The sequence below is a fragment of the Mustela nivalis genome (assembly GCF_964662115.1).
Source record: "Mustela nivalis genome assembly, chromosome: 5".
Taxonomy (NCBI): Eukaryota; Metazoa; Chordata; class Mammalia; order Carnivora; family Mustelidae; genus Mustela; species Mustela nivalis.
In genome coordinates, this window is record NC_139024.1 from 83,686,755 (window position 1) to 83,709,288 (window position 22,534).

Sequence of the window (22,534 nt, forward strand, 5' to 3'; positions counted from 1 at the left end):
AAATCGGGACCAGGAACAATTTCCATCTGAAGTGGAGGTTTGCATGGAAAGGGCCCCGCTTCTCCCAGCCCCTGGGGATGAGCTGGTGAGAAAAGCAGAATGGCCCCAAAGGGGAGAAAGGAGAGGAGGAGATCTGGTTGACGTAAATGGACAGAGTCTTGATTCATCTCCAGGTTCTTCTCCTTCCTAATTTTATGAACTTGAGTAATTACAGCACCTTTCTGGGCCTCAGCTTCCTTATCTATAAACGTGAAAATAAAAATGTCTGCATGATCGTAAGTTTAGTATGAGACACTGTTCCTGTAAGTTAGCCAACCTACCTCTATAGTTTACACTGGGACTTGCCCTTGGATGGGGGTTCCTTTCATGGTGTAAACACTGCACAGCTGTGCCCCCTGGGAACAGATGGTCATTAGAGGAGGGATGAAAGAGGGGGGAACGAAGGAGGTACAGGTACATTCAAGGTGCCTGCCAACCACTGCCCCTCCAAAGTGGGCCCACTCACTTTCAAGAAGCAGCAGGCCACAGACAGCCATGTTTTCTAGGCCTGACCCCTTTCTCCTCCCCAGCTGGATCAGAGTGATCCCTGACCCAATGGTGGCCTGTCAACAGGTTGTCCAACGATGTGTATATGATTGGGCACAAAATGGTGGGCCAGTCCAAAGGGCCCTTTCTCTAGAGAGGCTGAGTCAGTGAATGGGAGTGAATGGGAGCCACCATTAGATGGTCATGGGGGAGAGTTAGAGTCAGGAAAGGAGCAGACACCATAAATCAGGAGAGGAACTGTGTGGGCGAAGAGAGACGTGAAAAAGGGAAAGTGGCTGAATCACTCCAGGGGCTTACCTAATGTTGTTGTAGCAAACTATCCCCAACCTCAGGGGCTTTAAATAATAATTATTTTATTATATCCCTTGATTTTGAGAGTAAGGAATTTGGGCAAAGCTTGACTAGGCGATTCTTTTGTTCCATGTGGCATTTGGCAAAGGAATTCAGTCAGTGGTTGGCTGATCTGGATGACCCAAGGCAGCTCTACTCCCATATTTAGAGCTCTGGGGAAGGGGTTGGAAGTCTGAGCTCAGCTGGGGCAGTCCACTGGAACCCTTCCCACAGCCTCAGTCTCAGGAGAGTTGGACATCCTACACAGCCATTCAGGGCTCCCAGAGAGAATGTCCCAAGGGACCTTAGCTGAAGCTTCAAGGCATTTTCATGTCAAAATGTCATCTTCTACTGGCCAAATAAGTCACTAAGGTTAATCTAGATACAGGGAGAAAGGAATTAGACTTCTTCTCTATAGGCAGGATAACAAAGGATTTGCAGCCATTGTTACAGGTGAGGCATAATCTCCTAGAGCTACCTTAAATCCAAAATGCCATCTGGCTGGAGAATCCCATCCCTGTTACACCTCTCGTGTTGGGGTTTCTGAGAGTGGCTGTCCCCTCACTACGATATCTTGCGATGATGCTCCTGTACTTGAATGAGTGAGCTTGAGTGGATCTCTCTTCCTTGTACACAATGAGCCAACCTAGAGAAGTGGTGATCCTAAGCTCTTGGAAGAGGAATCCCAAGTATGGTAGCAAAAAGTTACCCAACGTGAACTGATTAAGCTGAGGGTGGGAACACCTAGTCTTGTCACCTTTTAGAGCCTCAGTTTATCCATTGGGACCACGAAAATAAAATTGTCTGCTGAACTTAATCTGAGTCATTGTAACCAAGTAATGTGAGACTCTTCTTGTCATTTGTTTAATCTCATCCTAGTTCATATTATGAAACCCATGCCCTTGGTCTGGGGTCATGGAACAAATGTGCACAGGGGAGTGAACTTTCCCCATTACTGCCTGCCTCCGTGACCTTGGCAAGCCGTTTCTCCAAGGAATATAGTAGTAGATGGATGAAATAGGTGATGTTTAAGGACCTCACAGCTCTAAAATTCTAGGACTCTGGGAGGGGCTGGGAAAAAGGAAAATGGTACAAAAAGATTTTGGGGCACGAGGCAGCTCATTGATGATGGAGGCAGCTCAAGTTGGAGTGCATAGTGCAGTTTATGGGGCCAGGAAGGAACCCAGACCCTGTGAAGGGAGTCAGGGGAGTGGAGGAGGCATGGGGGACTAGGGGGTTGAGAATGGAAAGCCAAGTTGGTACAGTGGTTGACCAGCCTGATTCCTCCTTCTTCATCTTTCTCCCCCTTCCTTGAGCCTTCTGTGGTTCTTCATCTCTCTGGGCCTTTTTATGTTCTATTTTGTCTTGGAAGACTCCCTCTGCCCTGGTAGGCTAACCCCAATCATTCTTTAGGTCTTTCCTAAATGCTTCTTCTTCTTTTTTTTTACTATGTTAAGTTAACCACCATATAATATATCATTAGTTTTTGATGTAGTGTTCAGTGATTCATTAGTTGCATATAACACCCAGCGCTCATCACAACACATGCCCTCCTTAATACCCATCACCCACCTGCCCTATCCCCCCATGCCTCTCCCCTCTGAAACCTTCAGTTTGTTTCCTGGATTCCAGAGTCTTTCATGGTTTTTCTCCATCTCTGATTTCTACTCTTTCTCCCCTTCAGTTTTCCCTTCCTTCCCCTTTTATCCTCTGTGCTATTCTTTATGTTTCACATCTGAGTGAAACCATATAATAATTGTCTTTCTCTGCTTGACTTATTTCACTCAGCATAATTCCCTCCAGTTCCATCCATGTCGATGCAAATGATGGATATTCATCCTTTCTGATAGTTGTGTAATACTCCATTGTATATATGGACCACATCTTCTTTATCCATTCGTCTGCTGAAGGACATCTCAGCTCCTTCTACAGTTTGGCTATTGTGGACGTTGCTGCTATGAACTCTGGGGTGCATGTGCCTCTTCTTTTCACTACATCTGTATCATTGGGGTAAATACCTAGTAGTACAATTGCTGGGTCATAGGGTAGCTCTATTTTTAACTTCTTGAGACCCTCCATATTGTCTTACAGAGTGGCTGTACCAGCTTGCATTCCCACCAACAGTGTAAGATGGTTCCCCTTTCTCCACATCCTCACCAACACTGTTGCTTCCTGCCTTGTTAATTTTTGCCATTCTAACTGATGTACGCTGGTATCTCACTGTGGTTTTGATTTGTATTTCCCTGATGGCTAGTGATGTTGAACATTTTTTCATGTGTCTGTTAGCCATTTGTATGTCTTCTTTGGAGAAGCATCTATTCATGTCTTCTGTCCATTTTTTGACTTATTTGCAATATTTGTTTTTTGGGTGCTGATTTTGAAAAGTTCTTTATAGATCTTGGATGCCAGCCCTTTATCCATAATGTCATTTGCAAATATCTTTTCCCATTCCGTAGGTTGCCTCTTAGTTTTGTTGACTGTTTCCTTTGCTGTGCAGAAGCTTTTGATCTTGATGAAGTCCCAAAAGTTCATTTTTGCTATTGTTTCTTTTGCCTTTGGAGACATGTCTTGAAAGAAGTTTCTGTGGCCAGTGTCAAAGAGGTTACTGCCTATGTTCTCTAGAATTTTGATGGATTCCTGTTTCACACTGTGGTCTTTCATCCCAAATGCCTCTTCCTTGAAGAAGTTATCCCTGAATCTCTAACCCAAATAAGAACCTGCTCTTACAGTCCTAATTGTATTCATAATGATGTGTTTCCTGAGCTTTGTGTCCATCTTCCCCACTAAGGCAGGAGCCTCCACGAAGGCGGGATTTGACTAGTATTTCTTGAAAAAATAAATGAATGAAGACACTGGGTTCATTGGGCTGGAGACCAGAACGTAGGTCCTCACTGTCCAGGGGCAGAGCAGGACCCATGATGGCAGCTGCCAAGGAGAAGGGCTCTCCCCAGAGGTCTGAAAAGAGCCCCCCAGCCGTTCACTGGTGCCCCCTCCTGGCCCATCTGCCACCCACACACACAGCCGAACCCCGAGCACTAGAACACTGCAGCTTTATTGATTGAAACAACCGCGTCCGCAACTAGAGGTTACATTTGGGGGGTTTGGGGGTGAAAGAGGGACAAAGGGGGACAGAGGCTGGGGTGGAGACAGAGAGCAAGGCAAAGGGGTGAGTACGGGGTTGTGTGACTAAAACAACCCCAATACCTTTCACCCATAAATGAGGGTCTCCTGTTGTGCTTTTACCTTGGTGTTGGGGTGGGCCTGGGCATGGAGGTGTTGGCTTTTCTCTCAAGTCTGGGAGGCCTCAGGGCTGAAGCAGTCCCCTCCTTCCCCTGCCCCTTCTCCTGGGTGAGCCTTGGTGAGCTCCCACCTGGGGCAGGAACGATGCTTGGAGACCGCTGGGGCAAAGGGACCAGCAGAGTTGAGCTGCAAAGGTGATTATGGGGGCAGCTAGGAGGTGGTGGGGAGGTGCCGGGAGGGAGGGCACTTCTAGTGGGTCCTCTGGGAAATGGATGCAGGTGACAGAAGGGAGGGGTGATGGTGGGCAAGTGACATGTCTCTGACCTCAGCTTTCTCACCTGTACCATGGGGGCACTGGATTAGATGGTCTCTAAGGTCCCTTCCAGCTCTCATGGTTAAGGGCTCCCTAGGAAGGAGTGGTCCTTCTGCCCCAGTACACACCCTCACACATATACATAACACACACACACACCTCACCCTACCAGACACACACTCTCACACAGCACTGATTAACAGAGAGGGTCATGCTATCTTGCCTTTGGAAGTATAGAGGGCTCCCCAGAGCCCAGAACCTCAATCTGTGGCCCTACAGAGACTCCCTGGAGAAGATTCATTCTTGGAACAGATCTTGGAAATGCCATCAAGCCCCCTGAGTTCAGGAAGAGGAAAACACAAGATTTTGTACCCTCTCACCCCAGCCCTCTTGGTCCGTCCAGGGAAGCCCACAGGATGAGGACACCAGGACAGCGGGAGTCCAGGCTCATGTGAAGACAGAGGGTTGGGGAGGGGAAACAGTCCCTTCTACCTGGGAGCCTAGGCAGTAGCTAAAGCCAATGGAGGAACAGGGAGGCAGAGTCCACATGGCACTCCGGTCTGATCTGGGGTGGGAGGAGCAGTGGCCTGGGCTGAGAAGCCAGAAAGGGCTCCTAGAGCCTTCCCAGCAACATCTATAACATCTGTACCAGTGCCTAGAGACAGGGCAGCTGGGCCAAACTCCCCTGGTGCCAGGCTGGAGGCATTGGCCCACAGTGTAACCGCCCCAGGGTGGGAGCACCTGGCTTGCAAAGCTGGCTCCACCCCAAGAGGCTGTGTGTGACCTTGGGCCAACCCCCACCCCTGCACCTTTCTCATTTACACAAGGAGCAGTTTGGTCTCAGGCAGTGAGAGCCTGAGCCCTGGGCTTCCGCCAAGCACAGGGAGAAAGGAGAATGAATGGGAAGGAAAGTACCGAGTATCCCAGAGAAGGCTAGGTAGGGGGAGCATCCGTGGAGGTGGGGGCGTGGTCTGAAGGCTTAGCTGGGCACCCGGGGCACCTGTCTGTGGTCCCAGGAGCAGCAAGACCCAGCTGAGACTCCCCCACTTCTGTCTGTATGGCACCTCACCCCAGGGGTCTCCCCAGACATCAAACAGGGGGCAACAGGGGTGAATAAACCCTAAAGCCTTGAGAGCTGACCCCGGGCTCCCTGTTTTAAGGCCACAAAATGCCTCAGCCACCCTGACCCTGAGGGCGAAACTGCCTCGGAGGAGATGCGCTGGATCCAGCCAGCCTGGTCTCCCCTGGGCTGGGGGTCTTCACAGGCCACCTACCAGCACACAGATGCCACCACCCACAGCACAGCCGACACTGACACAGAGGTGCTGACTCACAGGCAGACAGAGACACACCAACACTGGGACACATGAAGACTCTCCTTCCTTGCAGACCCCATCCTCCCACACACAGACCGGCACATCCTAAGAGTTCCCATCACACACTGGTAGTGTTAGTACACACGGACACCCACAGTCCCTTCAGACCTGCGCACACACACATACAAACACAAACAGGCACCAACCTCGCCGGTCCACACACGAGGACCAAGGACCTTGGTGCCCCAAGGAGGAGGTGCCTGCTGCCATTCCTCTCTGGATCTCCATACCCACCCCAGCAAGGGCACAGAGGAAGCCCCTGGCAGGTGATGGGTCAATGGTTCACATTCCTGGCTTCTTCTGAGGAGCTTTTAAACATTTCTGATACCACGCTGCATACCAGTCCAATTAAATTAAAACCTCTGGGGGTAGGACCAAGCATCCGTGCTTTCTAAAAAAAACTCTGGAGGTTTGATTCTACAGCTGGGGCTGGAAATCACTGATTTATAGAATCCATTCTGCTGGGCAAAGCCCGCTCTGATTTCCCTAACAGGCCCACTTGTGCTGGGCATGAGGTTGGGATGGGCTGGGCGAGAAGGTTGGAAGGCTCAGAGGAGGAGCTCACAGTCTAGTTGGGGCAACAGACCCTGCACAGATGGGACAATTAAGGAACAATACTCAGCAGACGGGATGCAAGTTGTGTTCTGGGAACCTGGAGCCACTCATTTTGGAGAGAGGCCTCAGATGGGCCAGCAAGACAGCCAGATTGGTCCGGGATCAGAAGGCCCCGCTCCAGGCCTGGCCCAGCCACCTCCCCAGCTGTTGGTGATGATGATAGCACAGCCCTGGCAGGGCAGTGAGATGGGCAGCCTTTGCACTGGTTCCCTGCCTGCCTCTTGGCACTGCCTGGCTCCCTTTGCTTGGCAGCTGTCCCCTCCGAATGCTCCAGGCGAAGCCCTATAACATGGGCCACCAAAGGTGCTTGCATTTCAGTAGGGTCGTCTGTAAGCTCTTTGTCGTCCTTAGGGGATGAAAGGTGGGGCAGTGGCAGGCAGCTTTGGCTACAGAGTAGGCTAGTACTACTCTGCAGTAGGCTACAGAGTAGGCTACAGAGTGCTACAGCACTCGCAGACATCCGTGTCACTCGTGAAGGGGAACATGCATGCTGACATCCACAGGCACGCACTGAGCCAGGGGTTAGGCCCAGCCTCACAAACAAATATGTGTAATTGCATGTGCAGACTCACATTGGCACCCACTCCTGCCCAGAGATGTACCTACAGTGCTACACAGACAGGCAGGCACACTCCTGCGCACGCACGCACGCACACACACACATGCACGCACACAGCTCCATGGACACGTGCCTGGAGACTCATCCTGGAAGGGGCTGGGTCTCCTCTCTCCCACGGATGGCAGGGCAGGATCTCAGGGGTGACATTGAGAGGGCTAGATTCCACCGTGCCCATCTAGGCTCCCAACCCAGAACCTGTGGACAGAGAGCCTTTTCACAGTTCCAGGCATGAGCTTAGCTCCAGGCAGCACGGAGGCCAGCCACTGCCCCGCTCCCTGCCCCAGTTCTGCAAACCCCTCCTTCACTGCCCCTGGGCAGGGAAGGGTCAGTGCTTTGAAGTGGAGGAGGAGGAGGGTACCCCCTTTACACACATCCTCCTATCCAGCACACCCCTTCATGCCAAGTTTAGAAGAAATAAAGTCTCCACTCTACTCCCAAATGCCATGAGAGCACGAATTCGCAAAAACAGGCCTTCTTCTCTACTCCTCTCAAAGTCAAGCCTCACCCCGGGGAATGGCTGGCCACCACCACCACCCCACCCCCACTCCTTTGAGAGGCAGGTGGGTGCTAAGGTTAGGCCTGCTGACCAAGGTGGGGATTGTGCTCTCAGGAATCCAGCTCCTTATGGGTGGGGTGGGGTTAGACGGGGCAGAAGGAAGGTATCAGTCTTCAGACTGCCCAGGCCCAAGACCCTGTGCTGGGTCACTTCAAAGGGGGTGCAGTGTGGGGAGGATATGACATCCAAGAACAGGTCAAGGGATCAAGGTGACCTGGGGTCTCCACCTTCCATCCCTTGCCCTGAAAACAGAGGGCATGCAGCAGGTGTCTGGCCTCCCTCGCACTGCCCGCTGGAGCTCACCAGGTACCCCCTGGCCTCCTGTGACCCTGGCCTCCTCCATCCCGGGGAGTCCCAGAGTCCAGCCAAGGGTGGGCTCCTGAGTCGGTTCCCCTTCTGGCTCCATTCTGGTAAAGCCAATGAATGGTCTGAGGAACGAGGGAAGGTCAGAAACACACCACAGGTGCAGCCAGGACAAGGCCCACGTGGCGCCGAAGTCCCTGGGGTGGCGGACGCCATTCTGGCGAGTCCTTTGTCTCCGCAGAAAAGAAGGTGCTGGCAGGTCAGATAGAAACTTGTGCTTTAATATATCTCTGTGTGTGTGTGTGTGAGTGAGTGTATGCGTGTGTCGAACGACTGTCTCCAGGGCCTCAGCGCTGGGCCTCTGTCCTTGTGTTCTGCTCATCCTCGAAGCCAGTGCAGGCCCCCTCCCTGGCAGGCTGGCCCTGCCCCTGGGCACCCCGGCTGGCGGGGGTCAGTCTTTGGTACGATGCGGACACTTTGGTGTGCCGGGGGCGGGGTGGGGGGGCCACGCAGCTCTCATCATCTCTGCAATGCCAAGAGGAAGATGACCATGGGCCCCCAGAGCTGTGGGTGGGGCTGGCGGGAGGCTCCACTGCCCGGCATCACCACCACTGTGACAAGAGAAAGAAGGGACACAGACCAGGGCTCCAGTCAGCTCGGCAGGCCAGGGACTAGCAAGCTGCACCCTCTCTCTGGGACACCTAAAGGGGGGCACTGCCCTCACTGCACATAGACACGCTCGTAAGAGCAGATGTGAGGTTGGGTGGTGTGGGGGATAACTTAAGCCTTCCAGGACCTTGCTCCGCAGCTCACTAAGTCATGGAGCAATTCACCATGGGCCTGTTTCCTCCTCTATAAAATGAGTCTACCATCAGTGCCACCCCAGGGAATCTTGTCCTCATGACCTGAGATTACACATATATGGGGTTTTGCACCCTGCCTGGTGCGTGGTAATCACTCAATAAATTCCAGCTGTTATGACAGCAAACACCTGGCACTGGGGGGTGGGGCACACGTTTACATCTAGACCCCCCCCACCCACCCACACACATACACAGACATACCCCGAGGCAGGCACAGGAGGCATCTAGGTACTGTGATAACTCGGTAAGTTCACAGGAGGGCACAGTTTAGTCTTCTCATTGCCCTACAAATGCCCCATAACCTGAGCCAAATGTCCCACCCAAACACACCAGCATCTGTTCATGCAGTCACGGACACGCAGTCCCATCACCCAGTCGCTCTGAATCGCCATTCAGCCCTGATACCAACAGGTGCCTACCCATAGAGCCTGCCCTCCCAGATTTGGCTCCTCCCTCCCTCCCCATCTTGCACCTTTATTGGGATCCATCTGCTTCCGGGGACACTCTCCCTTCTTCAGTGTGACGTCATCTATGGCGATATCCCCCAGGTAGCCAGAGCCTCGAACCCCCTCAAAAATAATCTGGGGTGGGGTCAGAGAGCAGAGAGCAGGGATTAAGCGGTTCTGCCAGAGAGAACCCCTAACCCCTTCCCCTCAGTCCACTGGAAGCCCCCATACCCTCCGAGTTTCTCCCCAGCTCCTGGGAGGAAACCCGAGTCTTCCTCAGTGTTCCCTGGCCGGGAGAGCCTCACCTGGAAGGGCCCGCTGGGGTTGATGGGCACGTGCGCCTGCTGCCACACGTTGCCCTTATTGCCACTGAGAGACCAGGCGTGTGTGTCCAGGGCCCCTTTGTTCCGGGACCGCACCAAGAGGTTGAGGGAGCCTATGGTGGGGATGAAGAGAGGGGAGAAGTGAGGATCTGGACGAGGCCCCCCTCCTCCACCACTGCCTGCAACACTAGCCCAGAATGGTTCACATCCCATTATGCCACGGCTCACAACACAGGAACAGGACAGAGAGGACTGCAGCGGGCTTCAATTCATCAGGACGCCTTGCAAATTTTCCTTTATTCCTTCCTTTCCTTTCTATTCAGCTAATCCCCCCACCCCAAACACACACACACACACACACACACACACACACACACACAATCCTTCTTCCTCTGGAGTGGAGTTGTCCCACGCAGTGGGGCCCATGACTGAGCACAGAGCAGGATTCCCAAAGCACACAAGGCACACCCCAGGCATGGGATGATTTTTCCTAGAGGCACAGGAATGGACTTTAAAAATTTTGATACTTAGAGATATGTTTTGAGAAATGAATAAAGCAAGTCCTTCAAACTCACGATTTCTCTAATATTCACACTTTGGACAAAGCCAAGAAAATGCGAGGGAGTTGCTTTAAAGAGAGATGTTTGTATCTGTGCTACACGGGCACAGTAAACACAGAGGAAGTGAAACATTGAGGGCATGTGCCTGTGAGTGCTGAGCTCCTGTGCCCACAGCCACAGGGGCCTGGAATTCTGGAGGTGCTGGGGACCTTGGAAAAGGGGGAGGGGATTGTGACTTGGCAAAGAGCACCCAGGCAATGTCATGCCCCTTCCCAGCTCCTCCAGCCTACCTCCAGTCCCCAGTGATGGGAAGGATCTGGCTCAGAGGGAAGGGGAATCAATCTTAGCGCCCGGTGGCTGGCATTTCCATGGCACTGCCCGGAGACAAAGCCACACCATCTGTGACACCAGATAGACAGACCCCCGCTGGGGAAGAGCCACCAAATGTTACCTGCCTGAGATGAAAGGAGTTGGCCAGAAAGATACAAGGTCCGGGGACAGCTGGTGCGGTCCAGCTGCCAGGTGGGCTAGGAGGGGAGGGGGGAGGAGGGATGGGGACAGCAAGAAACACAGACTTCCCCAGAGGTAGAGGAGGCCTGGGTGGGGACCCTCACCAGCAGATGGGCCCATCAGAGGACTGCAGCCAGCCAGAGTGGGCCAGGAGGTGCCACATAGACTTCAACAGACCCAAGCCCCAATACCTTTCAGGATCCTCACCAAGAGACCCTTCTCTCTTCCCCCCCCTGGAGCTCTTCCCCCTTCCTATCCCCCTCAATTCCCGTATCTTTTCTGCCTCCTCCACCACCCTGCCCCAAGGCCACTAATGGGGAACCTCTCTTTTCACTGCTTGAACAAAAATTGAATTTCAACCCCCTTTCCTGAGGAGCCCATCAGCTCTAGGGCCTCCCCTGCTCAGGGGATTCCTGACCACCTTTCACAGCCTCAGCCAGGGCCCAAGACATGCAGCCTCCCTTAAGGGTGGGCCTGCTCACTACTGTCTTCCTGCCTCCCTTGCCATCTGCAAAGCCAGAGGAAACTCCATGCTGGAGTCTGGACAGACAGACTCCAGGTCTCCCACCTTTGGGCTTTTGCTCAGCCTCTTCACACTGCTGGAGACTCCCTCCCCTACTACATTGCCCTGGCCAAATCCTTCCTGTGACTTGAGGCCTCTCTGAAATGCCATTTCCCCCCAAGAAGTCTTCCTAGGCTTGAATTGGGAGTCCTCTGTGCTTCCCTAGGAGCCCTGAATCCTTCTACTTCAGTGATCCAGGCCCAGACCACTGTCTGCTCTGTGGGGTGACAGAGCCATCCACATCTTCTCCTCCCATTGGGCTCTTTGAGGGAAGGTCTGCAGCAAATTGCTACAGGTTCTCAATAATTAAATGCTGAATAAAGAACTCTTTACTCTTTACCATGGTTCCTCACAACTGAAAGAGGACTTTCAGAGAACCTCATGGTTAGAACCTTAGACCTTCCTATCATTCATTTGTTCAACTAGCTGAGCCAGGCACTGTTATGTGCCAGGCACTGTTCTAGACGTAAGAGATAGGTCAGTGAATAAGGCGAGGACCCCGCCGTCCTGGAGCTTACCTTCTACTGGTGATAAGCATTATAAAGCCAATAATGCAGGGAAAGGAATAAAGAGGTATTGAGGTGGGGATGTCAAGGGACTTCAGAGAAGTCCCGTGAATGAGGGGAGGGGAAGAATGTTCCAGGCCAAGGAACATCATGAGCAAAGTCCTCTTTGGCAGGAATCCGCCTCAAGTATTTCAAGGAAAGCAAGGAGACCAGTATTCTCTCGAGCTGAGTGGGAGCCAAGGGAAAGGTGGTAGAAGATGAGTCAGAGAAGGAGGCAGGGGCCAGATCAGACCTGGGAGGCCTAGAGGAGATGGTGATGAAAGGGGCAGAGCAGAGGAGTCACGTGACATGGGACAGGGGGCCCCCTCTACAGCATCCCTACTAGAAAGCCCTCCTGTCCAGATCTGATGCTTACGGGGTCTTCCTTGGGTTGAATTCAAATCTTCCTCTGGCTTCTATATACATAAAAAGTTTCTGGAATCCTGTCCCCAAATCTAGCGCATTGATGGCCTTTGGGGAAAGGCTCTAGGTAGCAGGAGGACTGGGATGAGAAGGGGACTCTCATTATAAGCCCTTTGGACATTTTGACCCATACAGAATACATGGCCTGTCCCGTAAAGAAGTAAACAAATAAATGAAAATTTTAAAAGTTTGTCACTTCCTCATCAGAGTTGTCCATAACCAAGCCTCCAGCGTTGGTCTCTGTTACCAGCTGTTTGGCCCCTGTCCTGCTGTGGGCATGTGTCACAGTGGTCACTCAGTTGTATCTGGTTTAATTAGACATCTATCTGCCACTTGACCATAGGTGCCAGGAGCATGGGAAACTCCTCTCCCTGTTTGTTGCATCACCTGATGCCTGTCTCAAGAAGTGACGGCTGAATGATGACCTCATTGATTGAGGTGACTTCCCAGAAGGCAGATGCCCACCCAGCCTTAGGAAAAGGGACTGCCCCTCACCGGTTACAGAGTGGCACCCCCCCCAACCTTGAGCTTAGGGCTCGGGGGAGTCAGACAACTCAGGTTGCTGTGTGATCCCAGGGAAAATGCTGAACCTCTCTGATTTGCATAGTAACACCTCCCTCACCTGGTGTTTGTGAGAGGTAATGGGACTACAGATGCAGAGCCCCCAGGATATCACCAGGCACCTGACAGGCGCTCAATACCAGCACCCTCTTAGCTGTTTTCGCCATCTCCTCCAAGGCTTCCATCTTGTCCTGCTGGAACCATTTTGTTTGCAGACTCAGGAAAACCTCGAATGAGTGGGCTCTGGCTTCCTCCCTTGCCCGGATTCTGCCTACACCCCCTCCAAGGATTTGTGATTTAGCGAAGCTGAGGAAGCCCAGGCCTCATATGGGCCCGTGCCAGCCTCCCGTGGATTCCATCTCACCTCCCCACCCCAACAGCCCTTGGGCAGATGACCTGGTCCCCCGACTCACCGATGTGCTTCCCGTACATGTGGTAGAAAAAGGAGACGCAGTAGAACTTAGCACTGGCATTGTACAAGGGACTCACCAAACGGGCTCGGTCCCCCAGCTCCCGGGGCCTTGATGTCTCGATGAACATGTAGTAGCCTGTTGGGGAGGGGGGGATGCACCAACAGCCTCCTCCTTACCCCACCCAGCCGCTAACCATCTGATCCTTTCACTGCCTGAGCTTCCTTTGGCCCCAGGTGCCTCACCCATCCACCGTGTCCTCCCTGCCTCACTGGACAGCATAGGAGTCTAGGCCAGGAGTTCCGAACCCTATTGCAATTTCTCTTCTTCTGGGTCCCCATGAAGACAGAGTTGTGTCTCCCCGTCAAATTAGAGCTCTCTAAGAGCAGGGCTGTGGCTCCCTTCAGACTGGGGCTCCCTGAGGGCAGGATTGTGTCCCCGCCTTCGGACTGGGATTCCCTGGTGCTACACACATACACACACCCCCAAAAACTGTCCTGCAGCAGTCCATGTCCTCACCCTCAGGGGTGCCACTGATGTCAGTGGGGGGACCAGTGTTGGGGGAGCGCTTGGGATTCTGGGTGAGGGCATTCTGCCGTGTCCAGTCAAAGTTGTCTGTCAGGTCCTGGGTGTAGCCACAGATCTTCTCATCTTCAAAGTGGCAGGTGTTGTCTGCATTGGGCCAAGGGTGGGGAGGAGACAAAGAAGGTCAGGCTCCTCAGGCCACCTGGCCCAGCTTCGCCCTCCCTGACCACCCTGAGGCAGGTGTCGTGCATCCAAGCCATGGGCCTAGGATCTCAGGGCTTGAGAAACCAAGCAACGGGGCCCCTGACAAATTTGTTCCCCAGAAAAGGACTTCCTAACCTTTGTATACCACAGACCTCTGCTATCTAGTGATGTCTAAGGACTCCATCTCAGAATAATAATTTTAGATGCACACAATGAAATACAGAGGGTCACAAAGGAAATCACTTATATTGAGATACAGCTGTCAAAATATTTTAAAAAACACATTTGTGATATGATAATCAGTGGGCTTCTTTTTTATCTAATTAAATAACAAGATCTAGCGTTAGCTCTAATAACTGCGGTGGTTTCAAAGTCCCAATGGATGTAAATGATATTCAGAAAGGGCCGCAACAACTTTAAGGTGCCATGCAAACCTCCGCTCTGTCCTGATGACAGGGTCACAGGTAGTGACTACACTACCCTGGCTTGTTGTCTGAAGTCGTCACTAAAGATGTTAAACTTCTGCCAGAATTTAAGGGAAGATAAAGAAGTAACTGTATGCCCTTCCACGTTCCAGGTTCATGGATGCCCTAAATTCTATACACAGATCCTGTGGGTGGGGTGGGGGGCTTCATGGATCTCAGATTGAGGACCCCTGCTGCAGAGAACGGGGGATATGGATTAGTCTGGTCTCTCTGTTTTCCTTCTTGGGACAGTGATTCTAGGGATAGGATCAGGATGCTGATTGAGGAAGAGAGGCCTTGAGTTACAGATGTCCCCCACCTCTGCCCCCCACTTTTAAGCCCCAGAATGAATCTTGGATGCACTTGTCTCCAAGCCCAGCCCTGTTCCCTTTGGCTTCTCCTTCCAGCTGCTGGCCTCCACCCCCATTTTCTCTCTGGGTATCTGCCAGGGACCTCTCCACCCACCAAGGGAGTCTTTGTGTCCCCAAAGGGAAGGGAAGTGGGAGGGAGGTTTCTCACCTGACAGGTTGGGAGAGTTGATGGCTGGGAAAGCAAGCAGGAAAACCAAGTCAGAACTGAGGTATGGAACTGTATAGAGGGTACCCAGGCTTGGGACCAGGGGACAGGGCTCCTGAAACCAGGACTGGAGGCCAGAGAGGCCTACCCTGCAGTGACAAAGTAGGACACTGCACAGCGGGGAGCTCCAAGCTCTGGAACCATGTGGGGAGGCTGGAAGGGGATCCCCTGGGGAAAAGAGGAGCCCACCCTTCCCACCCCACCACCACCACTACCACCTACGCTCTGTGTAGTGAATGATGCGGGAGGCCATGTCCCCAGCCCCGAAGGTGGTATAGGGCGTGAGGCGGACCTCATAGCTGTGGGGCACACGGAGGTCAGTCAGGATGTACTCCAGCAGCTGCCCCTTCTCCACGCGCCGCACTGGGATGGCCTTCACCATGGCGTTGTGCTGATTCAGCTGCAGATACAGGGTGTTTCCAGATGCCCAGATGGCCACACCCTCCACCACAGCACCGGCCCAGGCCCTGGTATGACTTGGAGGGTGCGGTGGGGGGCAGGGGCAGGGAGCAGAAAGAATAAAAACGAGGAAACCAGACCCTCAGTTTCCCCATCCGTGAGAGAGGGCAATCACTCCTACCGTGCCTCCCTCCTCCGCCCATCTGAATAACAAAGGATAGCAACTCATATTGAACAATAAACGTGTGCTGGGCGCTGTTCAAGGTGATTTGCCATTAGTAACCCACTTAATCCTCAAAATTCTAGTCTTCTGAGGCGGAACATTATAATGACTCCCATTTTACAGATAAAGAAACTGAGGCCAAACAGATGTGGTTTGCCCTAGCTCACACAGAGCAGGATTCTAGCCTAGGCGGTCCGTCCCAGAGCCACACTTTCACCCTCCACACCTACTGCCCCTTGGGCGGAAGAACCACATGGAATTAAACTTGACACAAGAACAGCATAGTCTGGCCTTGCATTCTAGAGACCCTGTGGAAAAAACTGCCTCCCTCCCCACCCTAAGCTCCTGACTCACGAGTAGATTCTGTGTCTTGTGAGCAGAGCTAGCTCTGCCCCCTTTCTTCTGTACAAACCCAGCAGGCCCAGCCCAGTTTTCAGGGCAGGGCCCGGAACATGGGGCCAGAGAAGGTCCCTAAAACCTTCCAGCTTCTGCTGCTGTGTCCAGAAAACTTTCTCTCTGGCTCTAAAGTGTAGTCTGCAAAGGGGTCAGATGTGTCCAAGCCCTGCCTCCAACCACTTCTCATGGTTTGATGGACATTCCCAGGGTCAGCCTGCCCCTCCTCACGCCTCCACCCCCACCCTAGCCCTGTCCCCCTTGGCCCACCTGGCGGACACTGAGTCTGTAGTTGAGCAGGGGGTCCACAGCATCGGGCTCCCTCTGGGTCCACTGCAGCACATAGGAGTAGTTCTTGGACAGCTTGTGGCTGCGGGTGGGGTTGGGGGTGTCGAAGTAAAACTCCGGGCTGTAGGCTTTGGCTGAGAGGGTGGGGAGGGGGCGTGGGGCCGTGAAGGGTGGGGGATGGGGAGAGACACAGAGAGAGGAGGCGCGGGAGAGGGAGACAGAGAAAGATGGCAAGAAACAGGGACAAGGATATATGAAGACAAAGAGAAAGGGAACATAGTGAAGGGAGGAGATGGTGGGAGAGGAGGATATTGGGGGAGTGAGGATGGAGTAGGAGGGAAAGTGTGAAGTGGAGAAAAGGGGGATTGGGAATTCCAAGATGTGGTATTGGTGAGAACAGAGAGGGAAAGGCCAAGGAAAAAACCAGAGAAAAGAGAAATTTGGGAAGACACAGAGGAGGGACATTAGGGAGGGAAAGAGGATGGGGGAAAAGACGCAAAGAAGGGTCAAGGATATTGAGGTGGAAGGAAGAGAGGAGAAGGACAGAGAGAGAAAAAAGATGGGGAGACAGGGGAAGTGTGGGAGAACAGGGGAGAGGGGAAGGAGGTGGGAAATGTCATAGGGGCCTCTGGCTGGCAGGGCTGGGGGGGTGCGGCTGGGGAGTGACCTGTGGTCCTGGCCCCCTGTTTTTGACTGAAGAGAAGACCTAAAGGGGCACCCGGTTAGTTGGGGGCTGCTGAGAGAGCTGGGGATGCAGAAGGGGACAGGCACACCTGGGGTTCTCCTCCAGGGGCGCTGCCACCAGCTCTGAGAAGGAACCAGCTCTCCCTCAACGAAGAGAAAGGGGGTCAGAAACTCCTTTGGCCTCTATGCATTCCCCTCAGCCCTCACCATGACCTCCGACCCTTTCTGACTCACCTATGCCTGCCTGCAGCCCCAAACAGCCCACCCAGGAATGACTTGAGATATGGGCTGACAGGGATTTCTGGGCACCAAGGGGCCCGAACCTCGGGGGTGACAGCTCAGGAAATGTGTGCTGGCTGGCCCCGAACCACCCACGACGTTCCAGAGAAGCTGTAGAGTCGTCTTCTCTCCTCTTAGCTACAGCTCAGGCCCCTCACATGGGGCCTGCCGTTAGGAAAAGATGGGGTCCTCCGTCCGCAGCCTCTGCGGCCAAGGACTAAGTAGGAGGGGCTTGAACTGTGAGGTCTGGGGTGGGGCGATGCCCAGGGCTTGAGTGGGCAGGTTTAAGCCTCGTGTGGGCGGGCCTGGACCGCACTTGCCCCCAAGAAAGAAGGAAACGGAAAGCTGGGATTGGACGAGGCTCGAAGGGAGCCTATGCCTCGCAGCTGGGGCCCAGGCGCGGCGTGGATGAGTCTTTAAAGGGAAGGGCCCATACCGGGCGCTCGCGGGTCTAGAGGAGCGAAGCCTAACCCCGGGGAAGTAGGGGCTTGAAAGAGGCAGGGCCGTCCGAGGCCAAGGGGAAGGAGGCTAAGCTAAAACAGGCGGGGTTTAGGGCACATAAAAGCGGCCCTTGAGAAGAAAAGGTCTACACCTGGAGGGGCTGTGAGTGAATTGCTACAGCCTGTCTAGAGGGGACCTAAAAGACGTCACAGTTTGGTGCGGGCGGCATGGGCGGGGTTTAGACCTGGCGCGGGCGGGTCTTGGAAAGGCAGAGGCCTAAACCTAGCGAATGCGGGCTGGAAAGGGGCGGGGCCCAGGCAGGGTGTGGGCGGGGCTGGAGTTGGGGCGGAGCCTAGCCCCAGGTGGACGCGATTGGGTGGGGCGGGACCCACGGGACGCTCACCCGAGACCTGAAAGAGGCAGGTAGCAGAGCCCACGTCGTTTGAGATGCTGCATTCGTAGCTGCCGCTGCTGTCGCGGGTGACGGCGTCGAGGCGCAGTTCAGAGTGGTCGGGGGCCTCGGCGGCGACGGGGACAGCAGGCGGCGGAGGCAGCAGCTGCCCTTTGAAGCGCCACACTGCCGAGGCGATACGCTGGGGGCTGCCCCGCAGTAGCGAGCAGCGCAGCAGCACGGGCCGGCCCAGCGCTTGGCGCACATCCTGGGAGCTGGGCTCCACCTCCGGCGGGACTGGGGGCGGGGGCGGCGGTCAGCGGGGCCGGATGGGGCTTGAGGAGCGGCCCGATCGGAGGCAACGCACTCGACCCTGCTCCCGCACCCCCCAGCCTGGAGGGATCTCAGAGCGATACACATTCGTAACATAGACAGTAGCCGTGCTCCTACCTCCCTGACCTGCCCATACCCACCCCCTCCCGGCCAGTTCCTCCAGCCATGCTTCCCAGACTGGGCCTCTAGTCTTGCCTCGAATCCTTCCCTCACACTCCTCTCCCCGACCCTCCCCCACGTAGTGAAAAGCTGCATAACGTCGGGGTTTAGAGCAAGATCCCCAGAGCTAGATAGTTGCCTTAGATTCAAATCCCAGCCCAGCTTCAAACTAGCCGGTAGGGCCTTAGGCAAGTTACTTATCCTGTGACTCGGTTTCTCTATTTGTAAAAATAAGGGAATAATAGAGTCCACTTATAGGGCTGTGAAGGGTTAAATGAATTCATGCTCTTAGAATGCTCTTAAAATGCTCTTAGAACAGTGCTTGGCAAGAGCTGAACGAGGTTTGTTAACTCTCATCCTTACCTTACACTATCATCCTTACACTATCAGCTCCCTTGAAGGTCTTTCAAACTCCCATTTCTACCTGTCAAAATCAGTTATTTCTTTGCTCACTGGGTCCCTAGGAATGAAGATGGGGGCGGGAAAGTGGAAACGTTGACAAGGGCCACAGACCTCCCATATTAGAATACGGGGTAGGGGGTGGCAGGGTTTTAGGCATATCAGCAGTACGTGGAGGGGATTGGTTGGACTGGAGGGTATAAAGGGGTGAAGAAGGGGCAGGTCAGCCCGTGAACCGGGAGGGACAGCTCAGAAGGTAGTCCAGGTGGGGCGATGAGACTCACACTGCACGTTCAGCTGCACCTGGGCCTCGCGGGGGCGCACGTTGAAACCATTATACCGAGCCGTCTGGCAGCGGTAGGTCCCACTCATGTCGCGGCTCACGTGCTCCAGCCGCAGCTTCCCGTCCGGGGTCTCCTCCAGTGGCAGCCCCGAGGGCAGCAGCGCAGCCTCCTTGTCCACGCGGGACCAGAGCACCGGCGGCCGTGGCTTGCCTCGAACCTCGCACTGCAGCTCAGCGGGCGAGCCCTCCCGCACTGTGACCACGGCCCTTCCCTTGGGCACGCTGATGGTGGGAGGCACTGCGGTGGGGAGGCCGGCAGGAGCAGAGTTAGAGCTCCCGCTAGCCTCTGCTTTTGGGCTTCTGCTTTCCTCCCCCTAGGTCTTAGCCTCTCTTCCCCATCCCAGATGTTCCAAAGATCCCTCAGTATCTCCAAAACACAACACACCGCCCCCAGTTCTCTCCACCTCAGGGTCTCCCAACTCAGAAAGAGATTCTGAAGCCTATTTCTTCTTTCCCTTTAGCCCAACAAAAGGGGGTTTTCCACCTTTTAAACAGCTCTACCCACTGACTTCTTCCTTCAACCCCCTCTCTCCTGCCCACTGGCCCCAATCTAGTTAGAGCTTCCATTTGTCTTCTGGTGTATTATCACAGATGCCTAGTCTGTCCCCCAACATGCTTACCCTTTCTTCCAAAGTCAGAGAATATCTGGAGTTTGGCAGGGCGCTCAGCCAGAAGAACCATTAAGTCTCCCAGCCTGGGTTAGGTCTAGCTGTGGCCACATGACTAAATTCTGGCCAATGGGATGTGACAGAAAATGAGGGTCCTCCAACAGAAAGACTGTGCCCCTCTTCTCCTCCTGCCTATGGGCTGGAATGCAGATTGATGGCTGCAGCTGGACCTGCCATTGTGGACAAGGGGGCCCACACTAGGGATAATGGAATATGGAGACAAGATGGAGCCCGGGGCCCTGAGGACTCGGAGCAGCTGAGCCATTATTCCAGCCTGGACCACTCACTTTTATGAGGAAACGAAATACATATCTAGCTCATTTAAGCCACTAGTAGAATTTTGGGATTTTCTGCTACACACAGCCAAACCCAATCCAACCCAACACAATGCCCAACTGGAGGGTCTTTTAAAGACTTCCATGGGTCCCATCCTACATCCCATCAAACAAATTAAAATGTCCTACACCAAATATAAATTGTAAATAACTCTACAAGGCAAGCTGAGGTCCGGCTTTCTAGTTAGGATCATTCATACTCTTATAAACATTTATACGTGTATTGGCTTTAATTGTACAGTTTTCTCTTTGTATTTTGGAGCCAATTAATTTGTTTTTCCAGGTCTAAATTATTTCCACAGGCCCTTAAATAGCTTCCATGCCCCAGGCATCAGGCTAATGAGCCAAATGGAGGAAATGGCCCTGCGCCCGTGGATTTCCCTTTTTCTAAAACGTCCCAGCTCCCAACCCTTCTGTGCCCCCACAGGCCAAAGGGCTATCTCCTTCCTTTGAGGCTGCACTGCCCTCAGCTTAAAGTTCCAGAACCTTGGCTCTGTAAACAAGACCCTTGTGCTCCAGCCTCTGCCACTCCCCACCCTCATCTTCTCTCTCCCATCCTGTATCCCAGCTATGGGATCCACTTGTAAGGGACACGCTCCCTGGATGTGAGGTCTTTTCCCTGTGCAAGAGTCAGGATGGAAGGGGCCTCCGAGGCCATCAGGTTCACTATCTCACAGAGGGGAAACTGAGGCCCAGAGAGTTAAAGAGGCTTAGCCAAAGTAAGCCAGTATCTTGGTGTAAAGGGCTAGGGACTGGAGATGAGATTCTAGAGACTCTCTCCAAAATCATCTGCTCCAAACTCCTGTCATTCTGTAAACCCTTCAGGGGTGGCTCTAAAGTCAAACTGTCTGGGTTCGAATCCCAGCTACACTACTTATTGTCTGTTAACCTAGGTGAGCTTCTTAAACTCCCTGAGCCTGTTTCTTCATCTCTAAAAACTGATGATGAACTACCCCCATAAGGTAAACCATGAAGGTGAATGAGATAAATATGAAATCATCAGAACACAGAGTAAACACTCAATAAATGTTAGTCATTATTTCATTGCTGTTATTTATTATTTTTTGAATAAAGACCCAAATCCCTGCATTATGTGGTACCTGCTGACCCGTCCACTCTCTTCCATCTCATGCCATTCTCCCAGCTGCACTTTGGTCCCCACACTTACCTCCCTCAGGGCCTTTGCACATGCTGCTTCTGTGGCCTCCCTTTTTCTTTTTCTTTCACCCTCCCTTGTTCTCTTTTGCCTAGCAAAGTCCTACCCCTCCCTCAGATCTCAGATCAAACATTCTATCTTAGGAAACTTTCCTGACTTGTGTATCACAGTTTGCAGTGATATATTTATTTGTGAGACTATCAGAAAAATGTTTGCCTTCCTGCTTCGTTCAATGCCAGCAGAACTCATTTTGCCCACCATTCTACCCAGAGCCTAGGACAATGCCTGGCATACAACAGGTGCTTCATAAATGTGTGCAGAACACAGAATCAACACAATCATGTTCCCCTCACTCTGATCTCCTTTCTCCAAACTACTGTGCCCACCTTCCCTCTGTGGGCCTCTCCAGCTCCCTCCCCTGCCCAACACACACACCCATGCCATCTCAGCTGCCCACCTGTCTCAGAGGAGATGTTGACCTCGACGCTGAGGTCAGGCACGGGTGCCCCTGGGAAGGAAGCCACGCACAGGTAGGTGCCATAGTCGCTGAAGTGCAGGTCAATGAGCTCTAGGCTGCTCGTGACCGCAGGCAACTCAGGGTCATTTCGGGTCACCAGCAGCCTCTTGGACATGCGTGCCGGCTTGCCGTTCTTGAACCACTGGTAGGTCACCTTCTCCTGGGGTACCGCATCCACGTGGCATGACAGCTTCAGGTCCTGTCCCAGCTGTATGTTCTCACTCTCTTTGATCACATCTGGGGTGATCTGGAATGTAGCGTTCTTCATGGCTATGGGCAGAAGGGGAGGGAGAGGTGGCTGGGGCTGGCCCAGAGCCAAGGGTCTATGTCCCACCCCCATTCAGACCTGGCTTCTCTCCTTGAACTGCCAAGTTTGGAGGCTCCAACCCCACACAACCACCACCACCCCCAAGAGAAATCACTGCTTTGCTTGGAAATGGTCCTGCTTGCTCAGATGCATTTTTAAAAATTCAAAACAGCTGGCTGTAGAAAAGTAGGTTTATTAACTGTCATAGGTGCTCTTGACTGAACATGAGAGACACCATTCCAAACCCTTGACGTGGTTTTACTCATCTCACCCATCCCACAGTCTTGCAGTGAGGCACTTTGCTGTCCCCATTTTACAAAGGAGAGAACTAAGACCCAGACGGTTTAAG

The 22,534-nt window shown here is 53.2% G+C and overlaps 1 protein-coding gene across 3 annotated transcripts in view; it reads right to left on the minus strand.

The window, feature by feature from the left end:
* Window positions 1–3,909: 3,909 nt before the first annotated feature.
* Window positions 3,910–22,534, minus strand: part of MDGA1 (MAM domain containing glycosylphosphatidylinositol anchor 1) — a 57,890-nt gene continuing 39,265 nt past the window's right edge. For 2 of the 3 annotated variants that reach the window (XM_082732269.1, XM_082732267.1), the window contains exons 7-17: window positions 21,819–22,148; window positions 19,144–19,440; window positions 17,981–18,265; window positions 16,156–16,255; window positions 15,093–15,346; window positions 14,814–14,837; window positions 13,621–13,773; window positions 13,105–13,239; window positions 9,513–9,643; window positions 9,234–9,342; window positions 3,910–8,509 (exon numbers count right to left, since the gene is read on the minus strand). In XM_082732269.1, coding sequence (XP_082588395.1) covers window positions 8,418–8,509; window positions 9,234–9,342; window positions 9,513–9,643; window positions 13,105–13,239; window positions 13,621–13,773; window positions 14,814–14,837; window positions 15,093–15,346; window positions 16,156–16,255; window positions 17,981–18,265; window positions 19,144–19,440; window positions 21,819–22,148 — 1,910 coding nt within the window. In that variant the 3' untranslated portion in view covers window positions 3,910–8,417. Of the gene's footprint in view, window positions 8,510–9,233; window positions 9,343–9,512; window positions 9,644–13,104; window positions 13,240–13,620; window positions 13,774–14,813; window positions 14,838–15,092; window positions 15,347–16,155; window positions 16,308–17,980; window positions 18,266–19,143; window positions 19,441–21,818; window positions 22,149–22,534 lie in introns of all 3 variants that reach the window. The other variant, XM_082732268.1, reaches the window with a different exon arrangement.